Raw genomic sequence first — 22,899 nt, 5'->3', positions numbered from 1 at the left:
TGGAGAATGGCGTATTGTATCACAGCCATCCACAATACGAGCACGAAGAGTCTCTACATTGGGTACCGGGGTTGCGTAGATAAGAGCTTTCAAATGCCCCCATAAATGAAAGTCAAGAGGGTTGAGGTCAGGAGAGCATGGAGGCCATGGAATTGGTCCGCCTCTAGCAATCCATCGGTCACAGAATCTGTAGTTGAGAAGCCTACGAACACTTCGACTGAAATGTGCAGGAGTTTGATGTTAGTACTGTAGAGCGATGAGTCGCATGTCAACACAAGCACCGAAGTCAACATTACCTTCCTTCAATTGGGCCAACTGGCGGTGAATCAAGGAAGTACAGTACATACTGCTGAAACTAAAATGAGTTCTAACATGGAAATTAAGCGTTTCCGGACACATGTCCACATAATATCTTTTCTTTATTTGTGTGTGAGGAATGTTTCCTGAAAGTTTGGCCGTACCTTTTCGTAACACCCTGTATATGCCTCTTTATGAGGCGTAATTTCTCTTATCTTCATGTCTTTATGCAAAATGTACATTGGCAGTGGTAGAATTGTTCTGCAGTAAGCTTCAAATGCCAATTCTCTAAATTTTCTCAGCAGCGTTTCCTGAAAAGAAAATAGAATTCCCACCAGGGATTCACATTTCAGTGCTGAAGCATATCTGTAATATTTGCGTGTTTTCCGAACCTACTGGTAACAATGTGTTGCAGCCCACCTCTGTATTGTTTCAATGTCTTCCTTATCTAACCTGATGTGGACACCAAATACTCAAACAATACTCAAGAATGGGTGGGTCAAAGGAAGCATCCGATTTCATCCGTGTGCTTTGACCCATGACATACTGGTGTTGTGGTGTGTGACATCAATATTGTGCAGTATTTTTGAGTTTGTTGTGTTTGCAGATGTCGTGTTGTATTTCATAGTGCCCTCTAAGAGTGGCTATGGACAAGCTGAGCTTAACGTGTGGTATTGGATTCATTTGAATTTTGGTCTCATCGTGCTAATGTGGTTTTGAGTTTAGGTAGTTGGTGCAGTAACATGGGTGAGTTTGTGTGCACGCATATGTATGCTTGTGTATACGTGTGCCAACCTTGGCTTTTGTTTTGATTGAATTCTATAGTAATTGTGATGTTTTGCTGTTGTATATTTATGAAGGTTGATTGTGTTTTAATTCATGTATTGAATATGGGGTATTTGGGATTTTGAACCGTTGGGGTTTTGGTTCCACATTTTGGAGTTGTAAGTGTTGGTTTTTTGGTACTGGTAGCTGTTGTTGAGCTATATAGGTCAAGGCAAATCCCCAATTCCATCTCTTGGAGAAGTAGGTGTTGGTTTTTGGTATCAACAGCTGGGGTTGAGATACATAGGTCAAGGGAAATGTCCGATTTCAATTTTTGGAGTTGTAGGTGTTGGTTTTTTGGTATCGATAGTTGTGATTGATCTATATAGGTTAAGGAAATGTCCAATTCCTATGGTTTTGTTGGTACAGCAGAATGTTGTAATTTAATTTTTTTCAATATTATTTGTTTTAGCATGGTGCAGTGCTTTTTACTGTTGTATATTTGGTTTGTCCCTGCTCTAAAGCCCAAAATTTCTATGGTTGTCCTATTAGTTCCATTTTATTTTTGAAGTGAGATGTTGTTATGTCATTTTTATTTTTGTTAGTATGTGTATGTTGAGATATCATTGTTACCATATTGTATACCCTAGAACTAGACGTTTCCGCCATACTGACGACATCATGGGTCATAGCGGACAGGTGGAATCGGACACATCTGTACTGCTGAATGGGTTGTACTAGTGTCCTATATGTGGTCTTCTTTACCACACTTACCCGAAAGCCTCGCGATAAACTAAAGCCAATCATTTGCCTTTTTTATTACAATCCCTTCATGTTTGTTCAATTTCATATTGTTTTGCAACGTTACACCCAGACATTAAATCAATGTGACTGTGTCAGGTGGCACACTACTAACACTGTGTCTAAACATTATGGGATTGCTACTCATCTGCATTAACATTACATGTAGGAACAAGATGACAGCATGCAAGGCTTCATGTAATTATGAGGCAGTACTCACTAATGGCAATGGTAGGGTACCGCTTCCTCTTTCTTCAACTATATTCTAAGTCTAATCATCAACAAGTGCATTAGGAAGGAGCACAAATTCAGACTGGAGAAGGACAGGGAAGACAATTGCACAGGTTTTTCAAATAAATCATCCTGACTTTTGCTGAAAGTTAAAAACTGTCAAAGACCTAAATCTACATATGCGGACAAGAATGTAAGCATTATTTTGTGTAAATGGGAGCCCAGTGTAGCTATCTTCTACCTTACCCTGTTGTTCTTAATTTATAAGCTAGTTTTTCAAACAAATATCACCACCTTTGTCATTAAATAAGACTAGGCTATATGCAAACTACAGTAACAAAGAGCTGTTAACTTACATATAAAATGTATTCAGTTAAACTTATTAATAACATAGTGCCAGCAAATGAAAAAATAATAATAATAATTACAGCTTAGATTCTCAGTAGCAATAAAGAATGATAGTCAATCAAGACTCCATACATTAGGAAAAAATTTAAAAAAGTGTTTTTATGTGGAAGTATATAAGTTCCCACTGTCAAGCACAAGAGTCTTATTGTAACAAGTCCTACACTGGTCCCATACATTAATCATATTCCTCTCTCCATATTCGGTTTGATTTAGCTCTGCTTGCGTTTAAAGTTCTGTTGGAATACGGTCACTTGTTAAAGCAACTCCATATCTGAAAAGCTTATGTAATATGAAATCCATTTCAGGATTCCCATTTAGGAAGACAATTACCTGAATACTAAACAAAAAAGGGCTAGATAGCTATTCACATGTACCACTGATGTGCCGAAATCTCATTATGATGTGAAACAAAAATCAGCGCCTTCTTCATTAAATGCTGTGTGTTCATAAATTCTTGTAGCAAACTGTTGGAATGTTGGAGTCAGTCGAACCTATCGATACCAGGAGTTAACTTTGACCCATGGAACAATGATGTGGCTTGTAATAAGTGCACAAACAGAAAGCAGAAAGACTTGCACTGTGCCATTGAGCCACACAATATAACATAGTTATTTGACAGGTACAAGCAGACAGGTGGAACTGGAATCTTCCCCAAAATATGAAACAATACCGAGAAACATTGAGGATTTTAACTACATCATCTGAGTGCATTCAGTTAAGCACATCAAGAATAATATTGATAATTGCCGCACAGATAGTACTGTCCAGGTCCATGGAACAAGATATACTATATTGTGTTATAAACTGCCTAAGAAGGTTAAGTATGACAGATTAAAAAATAAAAAAAATAATCAAATAGCACCTGTTACGTTACACAATCTACAAAGGGTAGAATTAGGCTACTCGGGTAAGAGTGAGCAGGGGTTTGGTTAAAAATGAAACACAAGTAAATAACAATGCAATTTTTCATTTAACAATGCAATTCTGCTATACGCTGATAAATCTTAAATCAAAACTCTGCAATGAATAATATTTTATCCTCTTTCTGAGCTCAACTCTTCACACATTGTGGAAAGATGCCGACTATTTACTGTGCAAGCAATTAGAAACCTTTGGTACAGAAAATAAAGCCAAATATTACTGCCACTGTCTTGAAGACTGCTAATAGCGTGTGTAGGGGCCTATAGTTTGCAGTTATTGGTGTTGAGAACTGAATGAACAGTATACCACTAGAGAGTTACATTATGAAATCTGTGTTTATTAAATGTGCATTGTTAGTGTTGAGTAATGAATTAACATTGTAGCACTAGCTTTTGACATTATTAAATAATTTCCTCACGAGAACATATTAACACAACAGTGTTGCACTGTCTCAAGCTAACTAGCCTTGTATTGAGGAGGATGGAGACTCTAATCCCTACCATGCTTTACATTTTGCTAATTATTTCGGGCAAATGTCAACAAAGTTTCTACTATAAGGCCACGACAGGCTACCTTGCCCATACTTGACAAGCAACACCCATAAGAATTTAAAGATATATCACTGATTTATATATTTTTTTCCTTAAACTATAATAACATAATATCAATGTGCAATATCACTGCAAAAGTAATTAACAGATAAATAATAAAACTACTACTACTACTGCATCTACTACTATTACACCACCCCAGGCGTCAGATGTACAGACTAAAGCTGCCTGCAACTGGTTAAACGAATAGTAATGGGATCTCTTACGCTCACGTGTAGGAGTGAATATCAGAAAACATAGAAAAATATTTATAAACGAATTGTCTGTATGACAATAAAATGAGAATGATTTGTACGTATTGCGGTACCATAAATTCTAAAGTGTTAGTCACAGCACAATAACTTAATGTAAATTTAATGACACTGATTTCAGTTATTTTCGGCACTTTACTTCTTAACTGACCTTCTCTCTTCCGATGTCCACTTTTCTTTGCCTTTCTTCATCATCCATTCTACTAGCTAAATTTACTTTCTATCGAAGATCTACACTTCGGGGGTCCTGTCATTCTAGATATACAATTAACACCCGCCCTCATTCACTATGACATTACTCACTACTCCAGCAATCAAACGCTACACTTTTCTAAACAAACTTTCACTCGAATATACAAACACAAATGCCAAGCCTTCGTCTCCTGCAAGCATCATATCCCACGTACTTCGCTGTCCGTAACCAAACTACGCACAGTGATTATTTACAAATTGCTTGCACTGATCCAAGAACTTCACAGCAAAACTATTTTATCTGTGGAAATATGAATATCTTTGACAAGCGCGGTAATTCTGTCAAGTGTCAAGTATTGAGATGAGAGATGTGATGTAAACACAGTGAAATTGTGGTAAACGTGCTTGTTAGAGAGAATACCAGTAATGATCAAGAAAAAGAGGCCTGTTGAAGATAATGGATTTGCCAGTTGGGTCTGTTCTGAATTATTATATTTCTTTCCATATTTCGTCATTGTGTTGTAATTACCTTGAGTAATTGTAATGAAAAGTTCGCACAGCACAAAATAATATTTCAGGGCGGATATATGGAAGCAAAAAAGTCGAAGCTTCTTGAGCAGTTCATGGATGAATCGAAGAAGTTAAAAGGGACAACAAGCGATATATTCAGAGGTGTTTCCATATACGTTAATGGCTATACAAGTACGTACAGTCTTATCAAACCTATTACGTCCTCCCTTCCATGTGCTCTTATTTTCTAGTATGTATGACACTTCTTCGTTTCTGTTTCATGAAGAATTGCCTTTGCTGCCGCAGAAAGTGCCCTTTCGGTCATGTTATTCATTTCCACATCGTGTTCCATAAATGTCACCATACCTTAAGGGCTATAACATAAGTCATGTTTTACATTAACCTGGAGATACAGCCCCTTATACTAACAAGAAGCCTTGATATTACTAATCTGCTTGCAGTGACAATTTTATAAGCAGCTTATTCAGATGAAAGGCAATAGCTCTTACTATTAGATTGTTCATGTGATATTTCTGTCTAATACTACAAAAATTTTTGTAAGTCTGTAGAACACACTTCAGCCACCTGTATTTTGGAGAAATTAAAACTTGCTTTATAAGAACCTTAATGCTATCTTGAATTTACAGTGCAGTGTCCAGATATTCTGATAAATTATAAAAGTTCCCAAGTAAGGTAGTCTTTTAGTTTAATTTCTGGGGCTGTCCAACTTCCTGTATGAAGATTCTAGCAGCCAGTTAATAAGTTTCAAATAAGAAAACAAGACTACATTCTGAAATGTAACACAAGGCTACATGGACATTATTTGTTGTGTAATATTAATTACGAATTTCAGAGGTCATGTTGATTAAACAGGTATTATTAACCATAGATAGTGTAAGAAAGTAAAGATATTGGCAAATGAATATAAAAATCCAAGGTATCTGCCAAGCATACTGCAAAATTTTTGGTTATAAACTTTTATTTGCTTATTTATTGATTACCTCATGAACAGCTTTTAAGTTGCGTAGGGCATAATCCACAGTTACATACATGTGAAATGTTTTACCTTTTTAAATACAAGTTGTGTTGGCTAGTACATAAGCACATAATTACATATTTATACAAGTAAAGACACTTTTCAGTTACACATAGGCTAAATTTAGTTGCACTATCCATAATTTGTATATAAACAGCTTTAAGAATAGCAAGGAAGGAAGTTGTTTGTCTGCAGTTAAATTCACATTCACTGTAGAGAGCTGTTTCTTTCAGCCAGCTGTCTCTTATGACCTCATTGTCAACTAGATGTTTGACACTTATCTCCCCCTCCATTCAGACAGGATTCTGTTGCCTTTATCTAAGCTTACTAATTTTCAATTCTCTCACCTCACTTTAATAAATGATTTTCCCATATGCAGAAAGTTTATTTGTGTTTTTATTTTATTTAGTCATCGGGGTCCGTAGGACCAAATTGAGGAGCAAATCTCCAAGGTCATTGAATGTGTCCGTGCATGAAATTACAACATAGAAGTATAACAGATAAAAATAAAATGTTTATGAACCCAAAAAGTCAATCCATAAGTTTAAGTAAACACAATCAACAATACAACAAGAATCAGCTTACTTTTTCAAGGAACTCCTCGACAGAATAGGAGTGACCCATTAGGAAACTCTTCAGTTTCGATTTGAAAGTGCGTGGATTATTGCTAAGATTTTTGAATTCAAGTGATAGCTTATTCAAAATGATTGCAGCAGTATACTGCACACCTTGCTGCACAAGAGTTAAGGAAATCTGATCCAAATGCAGGTTTGATTTCTGCCGAGTATTAACTGAGTAAAAGCTGCTTATTCTTGGGAATAAGCTAATATTGTTAACAAGAAATGACAGTAAGGAATATATATATTGAGAGGCCAATGTCAAAATACTCAGACTTGTGAACAGGGGTCGACAAGAGGTTATTGGACTTATCACTTAATGGCCGAACCGCCCGTTTCTGATTCAAAAATATCCTTTTAGAATGGGAAGAGTTATCCCAGAATATAACACCATATGACATAAGCGAATGAAAATAAGCCAAGTAGACTAATTTTCGTGTAGAACGATCACTCACTTGCGATACCATTCAAATAGTAAAAATGGCAGCATTAAGTCTTTGAACAAGATCCTGAACATGGTCTTTCCACAACAGTTTACTATTTATATGAACACCTGGAAATTTGAACTGTTCAGTTTCACTAATCATCTGCCCATTTTGTGAAATTAAAACGTCAGGTTTTGTTGAATTGTTTGTTAGAAACTGCAAAAACTGAATCTTACTGTGATTAAGTGTTAGTTTATTTTCTACAAGCCCTGAACTTAGCTCATGAACTGCACTATTTGTAACCGAGCCAATATTGCACACAACAGCCTTTACTACCAATCTAGTGTCATCAGCAAACAGAAATATTTTAGAGTTACCCGTAATACAAGAGGGCATATCATTTATATAAATAAGAAAATTACCCATCTCTGGTTGCCACCCCTCCTTCCACAATGACCCTCCACCTGTTCAGATTCCACCAATCCTTAGCTCTCACCAACAGTCTGCAAAACCATATCAACCATGCCCAATCCTCCTTGCAGTACCTTCTCTCCATCTGCAAAATTCTCCTGCTATGTAATCCCAAATTCCTGGAACCCATAACACACATTGAAACACTTTCCCTGCAGCAACTTGAGCAACATGCACAACGCCACCTCAAAAAGCTCTCCATCGTACTCACTTACTACTCCCACCTTGGAGCACCACTGTCCACCACTTCTACAACAACCTCCAAACCTTCCCCACGCCCCCTCATATCTGACAAACCCTGTCTCGCAGACCTACTACACTTACCCCACCATCCAAAACTCCCTCCCACCACCACACAGAACCCAGAACCTAAACAGACCTGCAACACAGTTATGAACCTTTCCTCCAGAAACCTTAGTCCCACAGAAGTACCAGTCCTTTCCAAAGGCCTAACATTTTGCCCCACTCCCAAATTCAACGATGCAGGACTAGTTAAAGACCTTCTCTCCTTCTCCCGGTCCCTACAGTGGAAAAAATTTTTGCCACCTACCCAACCAATCATACTCAACCAAAGACCAATATTGAACCTTGCCTAACACAGTTCACTCCTCCATCCAACCGTGATCCACCTGCACTGCCTCCACACCACCCCCTGTTAACTTTCCAGAATTTCTTAATCTCGAACCTTGCCTCGAAATCTAAAAACTGATCCCGACCTTATAATCCTACCTGCTGTCAAAGGCTCCACCATCGTTGTTTTGATCCGCAAGGATTATGTGGCAGAAGGACTCCGTCAGGTGTCAGATACTTCCACCTACAAACCATGCCATAGTGATCCCATTCCAGTAATCCAGCAGGATCTCCAGTCACTACTCAAATCCTTAGGCCCATCACAGAATCTCTCCCCAGAGTCCATCTCTCTACTTACCCCTACCACCCCCCGCACTCCCACCTTCTACATGCTTCCTAAAGTCCATAAACCCAACCACCCAGGACTCCCCATTGTGAGAATCTCTGTTCTTGTAGAACAACACCTTCAACCTATTACCCAGAACCTATCCTCCTATATAAAAGATACTAACCATTTCCTCCACCGACTCTCCACAGGTCCTGTCCCTTTACCACATGGTGCCCTGCTCGTCACTATTGATGCCACCTCCCTGTACACTAAGATTCCTAATACCCATGGCCTTACTGCAATCGAAGACTACCTTTCCAGATGTCCTGTGGATTCCAAACCAACCACCTCCTTCCTAGTCCTCATGACCAACTATATCCTCACACACAATCACTTCTCCTTTAAAGGCATTACCTACAAACAAATCTGCAGTACGGCTATGGGCACCCGCATGGCACCATCCTATGCTAACCTATTCATGGGATATCTAGAGGAATCCTTCATAAAAACCCAGAATACTAAACCCCTTACCTGGTTCAGATTCAATGATGGCAACTTTGCTATCTGGATTGAAGGTGAGGACACCTTATTCACATTCCTCCAGAACCTCAACAACTTCTCCTCCATTTGCTTCACCTGGTCCTACTCAACCCAATAAGCCACCTTCATAGATGTTGACCTTCACCTCAGAGATGGCTGCATCAGTACCTCTGTCCATATCAAACCTGCTAACCACCAACAACACCTCCACTTCGACAGCTGCCACCCATACCATACCAAGAAGTCCCTTCCGTACAGCCTAGCCACCCATGGTTGTCGCATCTGCAGTGACGAGCAGTCCCTCTCAAAATATACCGAGAGTCTTACTGATGCCTTCACTGACAGTAATTATGTTCCCATCCTTGTACAAGAACAAATTTCCCATGCCTTATCTTTCCAGTTCCCACCATCTCCCAAAGTCCCACAGAGCGGCCACAGAGGAGCATTTCCCTCATAACTCAGTACAATCCAGGACTGGAGCAACTGAATTACATTTTCCGCCAGGGTTTTGATTACCTCTCGTCGTGCCCTGAAATGAGAAATGTCCTGCCCACTATCCTTCCCACCCCTCCTACAGTAGTATTCCGCCGTCCACTGAACCTTCACAATATACTCATCCATCTTTACGCAACCCCTGCTCCCAAACCCTTACCTCATGGCTCATACCCCTGTAATAGACGCAGATGCAAGACCTGTCCCATACATCCTCCTACCACCACCTACTCCAGTCCAGTCACTAACATCACCTATCCCATTAAAGGCATAGCTACCTGTGAAACCAGTTGTGTGATTTACAAGCTAAGCTGCAACCATTGAGCTGCATTCTATGTAGGCATGACAACCAACAAGCTGTCTGTCCGCATGAACGGCCACCGACAAACTGTAGCCAAAAAACAAGTGGACCACCCTGTTGCTGCACACGCTGCCAAACATGATATCCCTCATCTCAGTGACTGCTTCACAGCCTGTACCATATGGATCCTTCCCACCAACACCAGCGTTATGAAATGCGCAGGTGGGAACTTTCTCTGCAATACTTCCTATGTTCCCGTAACCCTCCTGGCCTCAAACTTCGTTAGTCACTGTCCTCACCCATCTAGCCCTCTCCCTGTTCCCATACCAGCACTACACAGCCGTCATTCCACTGCCACACCCAGTCTTTTAATTTCTTTTTATTTCTCTCCTTTCCACTACTTACCCCCTCCCCCTCCCTCCTCGTAACCTTCTCCCCTGCCCTCCGTCTAAACTGCAACACTTCACTGTCTGCCACCAATCCCCCATCCGGCCATCCTGATTTAGGTTTTCTGTGATTTCCCTAAATCGTTCCAGGCAAATGCCGGGATGGTTCTTTTGAAAGGACATGGCCGACTTCCTTCCCCGTCCTTCCCTAATCCGATGAGACCGATTACCTCGCTGCCTGGCCTCCTCCCCCACAACAACCACCCAACTGTCTGCCACTCCCACCATACTATCCTTCCCCCTCCCTGCCCCAGCCTCCTCCTTATCCCCACCCAGTCGCCACTCCCATCATGCACTGGTGCTGCTGCTCGCAGTGTGGTTTCAGCTCTCTGAGACATGTGTGCAAGTCGCAATTGTGTTTGTGTGTATGTCTCTACTGCTGACAAAGACCTTGATGGCCGAAAGCTATAATTGTGTGAATCCTTTTGTTGTGACTCAGCATCTCTGCTATATGATGAGTGTAACAACTTTCCTTCTCTGGTATTGTCACAGAGCAGTATTTCAGACATCAATCTCGGAAAGGCATTTGCCAAGAGCATTATATGATTCCCTGTAGAAGCTAATTTTTTGTTTAATTCAACAGCAATGCTCAGAAAATTATTGTTAAATACTGTACATATATCTGATTTGTCAGTAACAGAAATATTTTTACTACGAAATGACTTTGTATTGTCGACCTTGTGCTACTGACCAGACACTTCCTTCATAACTGACCATATGGTTTTAATTTTATCCTGTGAATTAGCTATTCTATTTGCATACCACATACTCTTTGCCTTCCTAATAACATTTTTAAGCACCTTACAATACTGTTTGTAATGGGTTACTGCAGCTTGATTGTGACTACTTCTAACAGATATAATTCCCACTTTGTTCTACGTGATATCCCTTTAGTCAGCTACCTGGGCTGCCTGTTACTGCTAGTATCCTGTTTAGAATGTTCTAATGGAAAGCAACTCTAAAAGAGCATGAGAAGTGTGTTAAGGAAAGTGTTATATTTATCATCTATGTTATCGGCACTATAAACATTCTACCACTTGTGTTCCTTGACAAGGTTTAAAAAACTCTGTATTGCTGTTGGACTAACTTTTCTACATAGTTTGTAATTAAATGTGACATTTGTGCGAGTACAAAAGCCTTTTAGTGTTAAAATTTGTGCATCGTGGTCTGAAAGGCCATTCACACTTTTACTAACAGAATTCCCATCTAGTAATGAAGAATTAATAAAAATATTGTCTATGGCTGTGCTTATGTTCCCCTGCAACCTAGTTGGAAAAAAACAGTGTCTGCATCAGATCATATGAATTTAGAAGATCTACCAACTCCCTTTTTCTTGCACCATCATACACAAAATTTATATAGAAGTCACCACATATAATTAATTTCTGGTACTTCCTATAAAGTGAATCAAGAGCCCTCTCTCGCTTGAGCGGAAATGCTCTGAAGTCAGAGTTAGGGGACCTATAAACACCACCAATTAGAAGTTTAGTTTCATTAAATTCAACTGCCCCTGCACAACATTCAAATATCTGTTCAGTGCAGTGCCATGATAGGTCTATAGACTCAACTGAAATACTGTTTTTTACATACATAGCCACTCCCCCACCCCGCAAGGGACTCTGTATCCTGGTAAAGGAAGCCTCTGAATTGTCAAATTATTTAAGTGGTGCTATGACATACTGATAATTTCAGAGTCAACATCTGTAACCAGTTCACTAGCTTGTATTTTTGTTAATTTAGCCCAAGCAATATTTAGAGTTCCTGTTCATGATTCTGTAAGGGCGAATTACAGTACCGTCTGACAGCTTTGACCCATGGCATCGTCAAAATGGTGGACACCTATTTCAAGTGCATACAATGTGGTGGCCATGATGTCGCACATGCAAACAAACACAAATAATGTGGTAAATATTAACAACAGAAACACAATGAAACTAATGGAACAAAGGCAGGAATTATAAGGTTTTGTTCAGTGACAGACTAAGTATATGACAATCCTAATGAAGAAGGCACACCAAAACAAGAACTAATCCAAAAACCAAGCAAATGAAACCCTCGGGAATAAAAAAATTAACAACTAAAGAAAAAGGGAAAAAAAAGGCTGCTACAGTATCAGAAAATTCCCTTGATATTACTCAAACAAAGTGCAGGATGTATGAATTCATGCATAACTCCACAACCGGATACTAGAAATTTCATTTGACCTGCATAGGTGAAACAAAATCCATAAAACCACACACAACTTGACAAATTTGATATGTAACACTCCATGTGATCTCTATTGCTACATCAAATGAAGTCTGCAGAACCACAAAAACGGAAACTCTTTTACGTAACTAATGTTGAAAACCTAATCTCACTTATGGAGGTAAAACAAACTCTGATACCTAACGATCACAAGCCAATGTAATTATCAAGAACACAACCAAAAAAAAAAAAAAAAAAAAAAAAGTCATAAAAATTGCATTAACAATAGTTTTGATATACAAGAAACACACAGTCATTCTCACAAACAAACATACCATACATACCACAAATAAATAAATAAAATCACACTTTCCTACCAAGTCAGCCGACACACAAATCTAGCGATATCAGAAGTAATGTCTCATAAACACAATTTCTTGAACCACCATCCTAGACTTTCCAAACGGTCAACCGCTCTGGACAGGATGCCATATGTTGTCCTGCTGACAATGCCACAGATACAGGTCTCTAATCTGAGATACAGCAGCTTTGGTCAACCTCATACCCTCTCCACAAACATAACACTTCACATACTCGGCAGTTAAATCTAATAACTGTGGGTATTTAACTGCGGTCAACTTGTCATCCTCACTGCGGTGTGCAGGGACCTACTTACGAACTTCGTTGTCATATCCATAGCTAACAAAAAAGAAACATAAAATTAAATACCCAACCATAAAAAATGCACCGCGCTAATAATTTCAAACGTAATAACTACCCATAACTACCAACATAAAAATAACCCACTAAAAAACTGCTACAAACTATTTCAATATTATTCTCACAGAGTCTGATGATCACTAACATCACTCGCAAACAATTTAGAAACATCCCACCCTAGAGCGCTACCACGTACTCCAGCACACCCTCTGCAAACATAATCCATTTCAAATATGCTGTGCCACTATGTGCACAACACAACACAATTATGTCAGAGGTCAAAGCAAATGCTCAATACTGCAGACTCCCCTCTGTATGAATAAATGGATATCAAATCTTGTATTGTGTTCATCCTAACGATATTGGTATCATAAGGGTGTGAAAAATATATTTACTCAAGACACCTAATATTTTGTTTTCAATTAAGCACTTTTTGAAGAGAGTGTTGACTCATAGACCATATGTACAATGGATGGCTTTCTTTCTGCCAAAGAAAAACTCGTCATGTGGCTCCAGAAGAATTACTCCACAACATTGTATCATAGTTTGGATGTGTGTTGAAAAGGATTCAGTACGCAAGGAGCAACTATTTTCCACTAACACAAGTTTTTTTGTTTTCTAATGAGGTACAATACACAGGATAGTTGATTGCATAAGTTTTGCGTGTGTGAGCATTCCATTTCACTTTAGTGTCAAGGTCAATACCAGTAATTTGTCAGTTTTTCCATTATAGTCATTATCTGCAACTTTTAAGGGGAATACTATTTTCCCAGTTTTACTCTTATTTAATGTTAATTCATTCACTTGAGACCATGAAAGTCCCTTCTCCATCCCAAGTTCGTTCATTTGTTCCATAATTTTTGTCTTGTTATAGTATGTGATAAATGTTTCATCAGCAGACATTACTACTTTGAAAGGTAGCAAGCTAGGTAGATCATTAACACAAAAAATTAACAGATACATCTGATTGCTGAGTTACAGCTTTTATGACATTTTATTTTTGAGTCAGTTAGAATCTATTGCAAAAATAAGCTATTAATAACACAAGTTGTTTGTCTGTTATTCTTTAGCGTATAAGTTTAATTACAAAAATATTATGTGATATTGTCAGAGGCCTTTTTAGATCAACCAGTGTGGTGCATGTAACTTGCTTTCATTCATATTCCTCCTAGATAGATAAAACAATATCCTGCACTGCTTTTATTGTGAACTGAAAGTGGAGTGAAAGGGTACTAGCTATTCCGTAAGCGGATCAACAACATGAGAGAGAATTACATGTGCGAAGGTGGTAAAACTGATCTTTTTTGTTAACTTATCTGTGGGCTTGTGTCACCTAAGTTTGTTCTTCATGTGAATGCCTAGGAATTTCACTCAAGGAATTCCAAATAGTACTTGCTCATTGATGTCTACTACTGGTACTTGTAAGCAACTGCACAATTTGAGTGTTTGTATGAATAAGTGTTTAGCTGTTAACTGAGGACCATTTGTAAGCCTGTTCCACTATTCTCCTGGATGTGTCTGATATGCCTGCACTTGGTTCCTTTGTCTGTATATTTGTCAACAATTTGTAATAGATATCATATGTAATGGCTCACCTTGCTCCCTGGGTCTCAGGTTTGACCTGTGACATGATGATGTTGCATTATGTGACAATGTGGCTGGGCTGTGTATGTACAGGGGGCATTTGGTATTATGTGGTGGCACTCTCTACTGTTGAATTTCCGTGTTTATAAACTTGTCCACTGTATTAGGTATGTAGTGGCAAGTACATTGTTTTGTGTTTTGGATTTGTAGTAATTGTCACGGATTTGACAAAGAGATTCAACAGTCGTTCAATAAATGCTGCTAGGAGTGATGATAGGGCTAGCACCTTTTTTGTTTGAGGAATGATGGCTTTTTGGCTGAACTTATATTTAGTCTGGACCAAAGTATAATGCATGAAACTATACAGTCCAGAGACATTTTCAAGTCTCAAACATCTATAACGTGTATATGCAGACTGAAGCGACAAATGAAAATGTGTACAAAGGCTGAGATTCTCCACCTGCAGGTCCGGGGATTAGAATAGGCCTGAGGTATCCCTGCCTGTCGTAAGAGGTGACTAAAAGGAGTCTCACACTTTTTGGCCCTATAAGTTCAGGTCCCATTTTATGGTTTGACCTGCCACATTCCAAATTCTACAGAAGTGCAGGCCATACAGGGAAAGACACCTTATGTGGTGCACGAGTTATCCATAGTGCCCTTGGATGCAGTCTCCTGAACCTCTTGTCATGGCTTTCTGCAATTTTGATATTTGGGTGAGGACACTTTCTGGGGTATGTCATCTTCTTCTGTTGTCTACTGTCCTATTTTGCCCCCATGGCAGTATTGGATTTCTCTGTGCCCAATATCCAGCACGGTAGCCAGCCTGTTGTGGTGGGGCCGTCACTTACCCGTTTGATGGTATCCCCCTGACAACAAAGAGGTCGCACTGCTGATGCCTGAGCTGTAAACTCCCCACATATACTGAGGAATATATGCCTGTCTCCCTGGGGCATCAGGAATCCCAGCAATGGCCATCATGCCAGGTGGCCTTTGCTGTAGCTGGGTGGTGCCCGTGGGGAGAGTCCCTGGTCGGAGTGGGTGGCGTCAGGGCGAATGACCTGCAATGAAGTATACTAAATCATCTCTTGCTGGTGATCGTACAGTGCCAGCAGTCTAAGAAGGGCAAGATTGAGTACAATGCTGACAGATATGACCCTAAATCGTTCCCTGCCTCGCTACACCATGGGAGGAACGTAGGGCTACAGAAAGAAATGAGCCATATTCGCCTCAGTATTTAGTCTGTAGCAGAATGGACAGGGACTCCTTTCTACCTATGAACCGTCAGTTTTATGTCAAACATCTTGAGGGTAAGTCTGGGGAAGTGACAGTGCTGTCAAAGATGAGAAGCAGTGCAGTCTTGATTCAGACAGTATCCCCAGCCCAGTCCTGGGCATTAGTCGCTTGTGATATTCCTGTTTCCGTCACTCCTCATAAAAGCCTCAACATGTTCCAGGTGATTATTTTACATTGCAACCTCTTCTTGCAGTCTGACAACAAGCTCCACACCAATCTAGAACAGCAGGGTGTTAATTTCATCCAGCGCGTTTACAGGGGACCTAAAGACAACAGGGTTGCTACTGGTGCCTTCATCTTGGCCTTTGAGGGGATTCATTGCCTGAAAAGGTCAAGGTGATGGTTTACCACTGTGACGTTAAACCATATGTCCCTCCTCCTATGCGGTGATTTAAGTGCTGGAAATTCGTGCATGTCTTCCCGCTGTGCTTCCAACATGTCAAGACTGTGGATGTCCACTGCATCCAGATACTCCCTGTGCACTTCCTCCTACTTGTATCAACTGCGGAGAGCCGCACTCCCTCTGCTCACCAGACTTCTAAAGGAGCGGTTGCCTTACCAAGAAGCTAAATGTAAATTTGAACGATTACACCCCATTCATTTGATGTCCTTGTACACTGCAGCTACATTACCATTGTCATCACAAGTACTAGTCGTACCACACTCTGTACCACGAACAGTGGGTCCTCCGGGCCTCCTGAATACATCTACCTCCTTGGTGGTATGGGAGAAAATCTCCTTCCATTGCTGCCAAAGTACCTACTTCGGGAGCAAGCCCCCCCCCCCCCCCAACAAAGGGGACATTGGTCCCCTCCCCCCAGTCAGAGGAGCAACAGCCTCCTCTGGTTCCTCTCATGTGGAAGGTATCCACTAATGCCATACTGGGCACTCGCCGTTGGCTAAAGGAGCCAAAAGCTGCTGGATGAAAAGCTTCATGGTCTTCCTCCGTGCCTGAAGCTACTTCAGAGAAGTCCTCCCAGCAAGCCCCTAAAGAGAAGCGAGATGGGAAGCAAACAAAGAAGTCTGCTAAGAAAAAGGACACTCCAGTGGCCCCAACACCACCACTCCCTACTAATTCTGCACCTGCGGATGAGGTGGAGATCTCAGCATCCCCTGAGGATCTGCATCTCAGTGATGCCTTTTACAATAGGAAATACACCGCTGGCAGCAGGTGACCCTGAGGCGTAACATGCCTCCTGTCCCAACTCGACCTCTGCCTCTTAAATACTAGGGCCTCCACACATTTCAGAGTTGTTCGTGGCACTTACTTTGCCATTGATTTATCCCTCTGCAACCCAGTACTTCTCCCAACTGTCAATTGGAGAGCCCACGATGACTTGTGTGCTAGTAACCACTTTCCCATCTTCCTGTCATTCCTCCAGCACCATTCATATGGATGTCTACCAAGATGGGCTTTAAACAAGGCAGACGGGGATGCTTTCACCTCTGCTGTCACTGTTGAATCTCCCTCACAGGGTACCATAGATGTGGTAGTTGAACAGGTCACTAGAACGATCGTTTCAACGGCGGAAAACACGATCCCTTGTTCTTTAGGATGCTCCTGGCAAAAGTCAGTACCTTGGTGGTTGCCAGAAATCGCTGAGGCCAGCGGCATCTTTCCCTAGAGCACCTAATAACATTTAAATGGCTCTGTGCCCGCATTCACAAGCTTATAAAAAGACAGGAACAGGCATGTTGGGAGAGGTACGTCTCGACCATTGGGTGCCACACGTCACCTTCCCAAGTCTGGACGAAGATCAGACGTGTTTGTGGGTACCAGACCCCGACAGGTGTTACTGGCCTTAACATTAATGGTGTGTTATCTACCAATGCAAACACAATTGCCAAGCACTTAGCTGAGCACTATGCTCGGGCCTCCATGTCAGAGAATTATCACCCAGCATTTTGCACTGTCAAACGGCGGATGGAAAGGAAAGCCCTCTCGTCCACTGAATGTCAGAATGAACGCTATAATGCTCCATTTACAGAGTGGGAGCTCTTCAGTGTCCTTGCACATTACCCTGACACAGCTTCTGGGCCTGGTCGGATCCACAGTCAGATGATCAAACATCTCTTGTCTGACTACAAGCAACATATCTTTCCATTGCAATAGCAGGAGAGCATCATCATTCCAGTGCTCAAACCTGGTAAAAACCTGCTTGATATGGATAGCTATCAGCCCATTAGTCTCATCAATGTTCTTTGTAAGCTATTAGAATATATGGTAAGTCGGCGGTTGTGTTGGGTCATGGAGTAATGTGCTATACTGGTTCCATGCCAGGATGGTTTCCACCAGGGTCGCTCTACCATTGATAATCTAGTTTCTCTCGAGTCTGCCATCTGAACAGCCTGGTAACTGTCATTTTTGATTTACGAAATGCTTACGACAGAACCTGGCGACATCACATCATTGCCACATTATATGAGTGGGGTCTCCGGGGCCCGCTCCCAATTTTTATCCAAAATTTCCTATCACTCCATACTTTCCATGCCAAGTCAGTGCCTCCCATAGTTCCCCACATATCCAGGAGAATGGGCTCCCATAGGGCTCTGTATTGAGTGTATCTCTATTTTTAGTGGCTATTAAAGGTCTAGCAGCAACTGTCAGGCCTTCGGTCTCACCTTCTCTATATGCAGACGACTTCTGAATTTCATACTGCTCTTCCAGTACTGGTGTTGCTGAGTGGCACCTAGAGGGAGCCATCCACAAAGCGCAGTCATGGGCTCTAGCCCATGGCTTCCAGTTTTCAGCCATGAAGTCGTATGTCATGCACTTCTGTCGGAGTCATACGATTCATCTGGAACCAGAACTTTACCTTAATGATGATCCACTCACTGTAGTGGAGACATATTGATTCTTAGGACTGGTTTCCGGCACCCTATTGACGTGGCTTCCTCATCTTCATGAGCTGAAGCGGAAGTGCTGTTAGCACCTCAGTGTCCTCCGCTGCCTGAGCAACACCAACTGAGGTGCAGATCACTCTACACTGCTGCAGCTACAGAGCCCTTGTTCAATCCTGCCTTGACTATGGGAATCTGGTTTATGGTTCGGCGGCACCCTCAATATTGTGTTTACTCGACCCAGTGCACCACTGTGACATTCGACTGGCAACAGGAGCTTTTAGGACAAGTCAGGTGACAAGCGTCCTGGTGGAGACCGGAGGCCCTCCATTGAAGGTTAGGTGTGCACAACTGCTCACCAGTTACGTTGCACACATCTGTAGTTCTCCTGAGCATCCGAATGACCGTCTCCTTTTCCCATCCACAGCGGTTCATCTCCCAGGTCAGGGCTTAAGATTGAGGTTCACGTCTGATCTCTTCTGTGTGAAGTGGAGTCCTTGCGTTTACCACCTATATTCAAGGTCCATTCACGTACACCGCCTACACCTAGGCTGAAGCTTCGCCTGGACCTTTCACATGGTCCTAAGGACTCAATTAACCCCACAACATTCTGCTGTCACTTCCTCTCAATTCGTGACATGTACCAGGATCATGAAGTGGTTTACACCGACACCTCTATGGCTGATGGTCACATTGGCTTCGCGTACGTTCATGGAGGACATATTGAACAGCATTCCTTGCCAGATGGCTGCAGTGTTTTCACTGCAGAGCTGGCGGCCATTTCTCGTGCTGTTGAGTGCATCCGCTCATGCCTTGGTGAGTCCTTTCTTCTCTGCACTGACTCCTTGAGCAGCCTACAAGCTATCAACCAGTGCTACCCCCACCATCCTTTGGTAGCAACCATCCAGAAGTGCATCTATGCCCAGGAATGATCCAGTTGTTCTGTGGTGTTTGTGTGGACACCAGGCCATGTTGGAATCCCGGAAATGAACTTGCCGACAGGCTGGCCAAATAGGCTACGTGGAAACTGCTTCTGGAGATTGGTATCACTGTAACTGGCCTGCGATCATTATTACACTGCAAGGTTTTTCAGCTTTGGGATATGGGATGGCATAATCTCAGTACGCACAACAAACTGCGTGCCCTTAACGAGACTACGAATGTGTGGAATACCTCCATGCAGGCCTCTTGCAGGGACTCTGTGGTTCTCTCCTGGCTCCGCATTTATCATACGTGGCTACCTCCTCCATCGCGAGGACCTACCTTGGTGTCACTGTGGCTCACATTTGACTGTCATCCTCATCTTGCTGGACTGCCCACTTTTAGCCACTCTGCGGTGGACTTTTAACGTTCCCAGCAGCCTGCCTTCAGTGTTAGGTGACAATGCCTCAACAGCAGAGTTAGTTTCATGTTTTATTTGTGAGTGGGTTTTTATCATTCCATCTAAGGGTGTGAATTTAGCCTTCTCTCTGAGGTCGCCACCCTCCCTCCATTTTAACTCTGTCGCACTTTCTTTGCACTTGTTTGTCTTGGTGGTTGTTTGTCTTTTTGGTGCATGTGTTCATCTCGCCTTGTGTTCTTCGGATGGACATTTTAATGTGTTGCAGAGTGGCTGGCTCATCCTCTTTTATTATTGTGATCGGCCAGCCCAGACCATATGCTCTATGGCTTTAATGCCTTCTTCTACTTTTCCTTGTGGTGTATGTTTTTCCCGTTTTTTGTTCATTCCATTCATTTTCTTTTTAGGTGTGGTGTTGGGTGTTTCTGTACCTTGAGCCTTGCTTGCATTAGGAAAAAGGGACTGATGACCCTGCAGTTTGGTCCCTTTATACTCCAAACCAGCCAACCGAGATTCGAACCCAGGTCTCCTGTTCACTAGGCAGATGCACTAACCACTGTTTTCCACAGCTGCATGGACTAACTTAGCACAGCGTGGCTCCTCAATCCAAATTCCCATTCACATCTCATCTTGCTTGGTATTCCCCCTACACTTGAACGCCATATCAGAGTCTCTCCAACTGAACTGCAGTAGCACCCCAGCATTGAACAAAATGGGGGATCCTGCTTGAAACCCAGGGATAGGTGCTTCAATCAAATTAAGTTTTTGGTTAAAGCGTCATTGCCTGTGTTTCAGGCAGGATCTGTCATTTCATTCAATTTTGGGGTGCTATTCCAATACAGTTGGAGAGCCTCTGCTATGCTTTTTGATTTTAGGGGGAGTACCAAGTTGGCTGATGTGTGAATGGGGATTCGGACTGAGGAGGGGGCATGTTGTGGTAGTCCATGTAGTTGTGCAAAGCCATTGTGCTGGGATGGTGCAGTGCTTAGCTCATCTACCTAGTGAGCAGGAGACCTGGGTTCAATTCCCAGCCTTGTTACAACTTGTCATTCATCACTTCAGTCTGCATATATAAGTCAAAGGGTAATAGTCAACACTTAACAGAAGTCTGCAGTAATACCCCTAGTGGAATAAGTACAAAGTAGTGTCACAGACTGACGGAAGTAGTGCCTCTTCTGGTAAATGTACAAACTAACATGGAAGAAAGTGGATGGAGTAATGACATGATCTATTGTGTAGCCTGCAGTCTAGATTAAGTTGGAATGTGGTAGTTTATTTGTGTATTGGTGAAGCTGACCAACTTGTGGCAGCAGTCGGTTGTAAAATGATTGTTTCAAAAACTTGACGTGATGTTTTCTATTCCAGTTTCCAAGGTGGTACTTAGGCAAGAACCTAATAGAACAGCTTACACTTTATGGAGCATTGCATTTTATATTACAGCATTCTGCACAACTGTTTTTAATTATTGCACTGCATACTTTCACTTAGTTACCAAGACAACATTTATTAGACACAATTTCCTCATTGGTGCCACCGTATTTCATTAGTTTACACCACTTGTTGCCAACTAGTTCCCTGTATTTCATAGATTTTTCTTAAAATATAATTTTTTGCACTCTATGGCATTTTTTCTGATTTATATTAGTAAGCATACATCTTACTTACTCTTCAGTATCCCACATATGATTTTAATGTATGCTAGTCTCTTCTTATTAGCTTTGGGTGTATTTGTGAATTTCACCTGGGCTTTCCCTTCTCCCCAGTCCAGATTGTTTTTTGTCTGACAGTGGTTCTTGGTCGATAAGCACATTTTTTTATTTCTTGTTTCCGTTAAGAAGTGTGTCATTTGTATTTGTGTGACATAACAGCATGTGATTTAGTTGTATATATAAATTAATGTTAATGAAACTTCTTATGAATTAGTGATGTGCTTTGATATTACTAATGTTTATGTATGAATGAGTATCATTGAGTTTTTTCTAGCCGTGGATTCATATGATGTTTTTGATACCAATTTTTGCAGCAAGCTATGACTTCTTGATAGTGTAAATTTTTTTCTATCTGTATGAGTCAAGTGGTTGTTTGGTGGTTTATGATATCAAGGACTCTTCATTCTAGTTATATAGGTCAAGTAAAGTCTTCGATACCAGTTTGTGCAGGAAGTTTTGGTTTCTTGGTATTGTTGACTTGGTTCTAGCTTTGTAGGTCAATTGAAGTTTTTGATACTAGTATTCACAATGATGTTTGAGCTGTTTCTTAGTGTCCACACTGATACCATTTTTTGTAGATTTGTTCATTTATTGCTATGTTAACACTCTTGAAAGAAACATTACATTTTGTATAAAAGGCCATTCCTCCCTTCTGCAATGAATGCCTTGTATAGAAATCAGATAACATGTATCCAACCATTGTTGCATTCAATGGAAGACAGAGAGGCATAAAATCTCTACTCTAAATATTGTGTGGTTTGTGAACCCACTGTTCCAGTGCATGAAGCCAACAAACATGCAGAATCATCATTACAAACAGTAGTGCCATTGAAACTTACTTCCAGTTCGAGTCTCGGTCCAGCGTACAGTTTTGATCTGCCAGGAAGTTTCATATCAGCACACTCTCCGCTGCAGTGTGAAAATCTCATTCTAGTAGTGCCATTCACCCGGTTCCTGATTGACCATCTGTAACATTCAGCCTCTAAATCTGTGACATACACTGTCCAGTAACA

General features: G+C 41.2%; 2 protein-coding genes across 3 annotated transcripts in view; one reads left to right on the top strand and one right to left on the bottom strand.

Moving 5' to 3' along the window:
• LOC126154495 (A-kinase anchor protein 9-like) overlaps window positions 1–4,696 on the bottom strand; it is a 510,657-nt gene extending 505,961 nt beyond the window's left edge. The window contains exon 1 of the mRNA XM_049916148.1: window positions 4,437–4,696. Coding sequence (XP_049772105.1) covers window positions 4,437–4,484 — 48 coding nt within the window. The 5' untranslated portion in view covers window positions 4,485–4,696. The remainder of the gene's footprint in view (window positions 1–4,436) is intronic.
• A 101-nt stretch (window positions 4,697–4,797) lies between these two features.
• LOC126161866 (DNA repair protein REV1) overlaps window positions 4,798–22,899 on the top strand; it is a 117,357-nt gene continuing 99,255 nt past the window's right edge. The window contains exons 1-2 of one of the 2 annotated variants that reach the window (XM_049917982.1): window positions 4,798–4,951; window positions 5,056–5,179. In XM_049917982.1, coding sequence (XP_049773939.1) covers window positions 4,904–4,951; window positions 5,056–5,179 — 172 coding nt within the window. In that variant the 5' untranslated portion in view covers window positions 4,798–4,903. The remainder of the gene's footprint in view (window positions 4,952–5,055; window positions 5,180–22,899) is intronic. The other variant, XM_049917983.1, reaches the window with a different exon arrangement.

The sequence above is a fragment of the Schistocerca cancellata genome, chromosome 2 (genome assembly GCF_023864275.1).
Source record: "Schistocerca cancellata isolate TAMUIC-IGC-003103 chromosome 2, iqSchCanc2.1, whole genome shotgun sequence".
Taxonomy (NCBI): Eukaryota; Metazoa; Arthropoda; class Insecta; order Orthoptera; family Acrididae; genus Schistocerca; species Schistocerca cancellata.
Note: the sequence above shows the minus strand (reverse complement) of the source record. Positions and strands in the feature narration are given on the sequence as shown.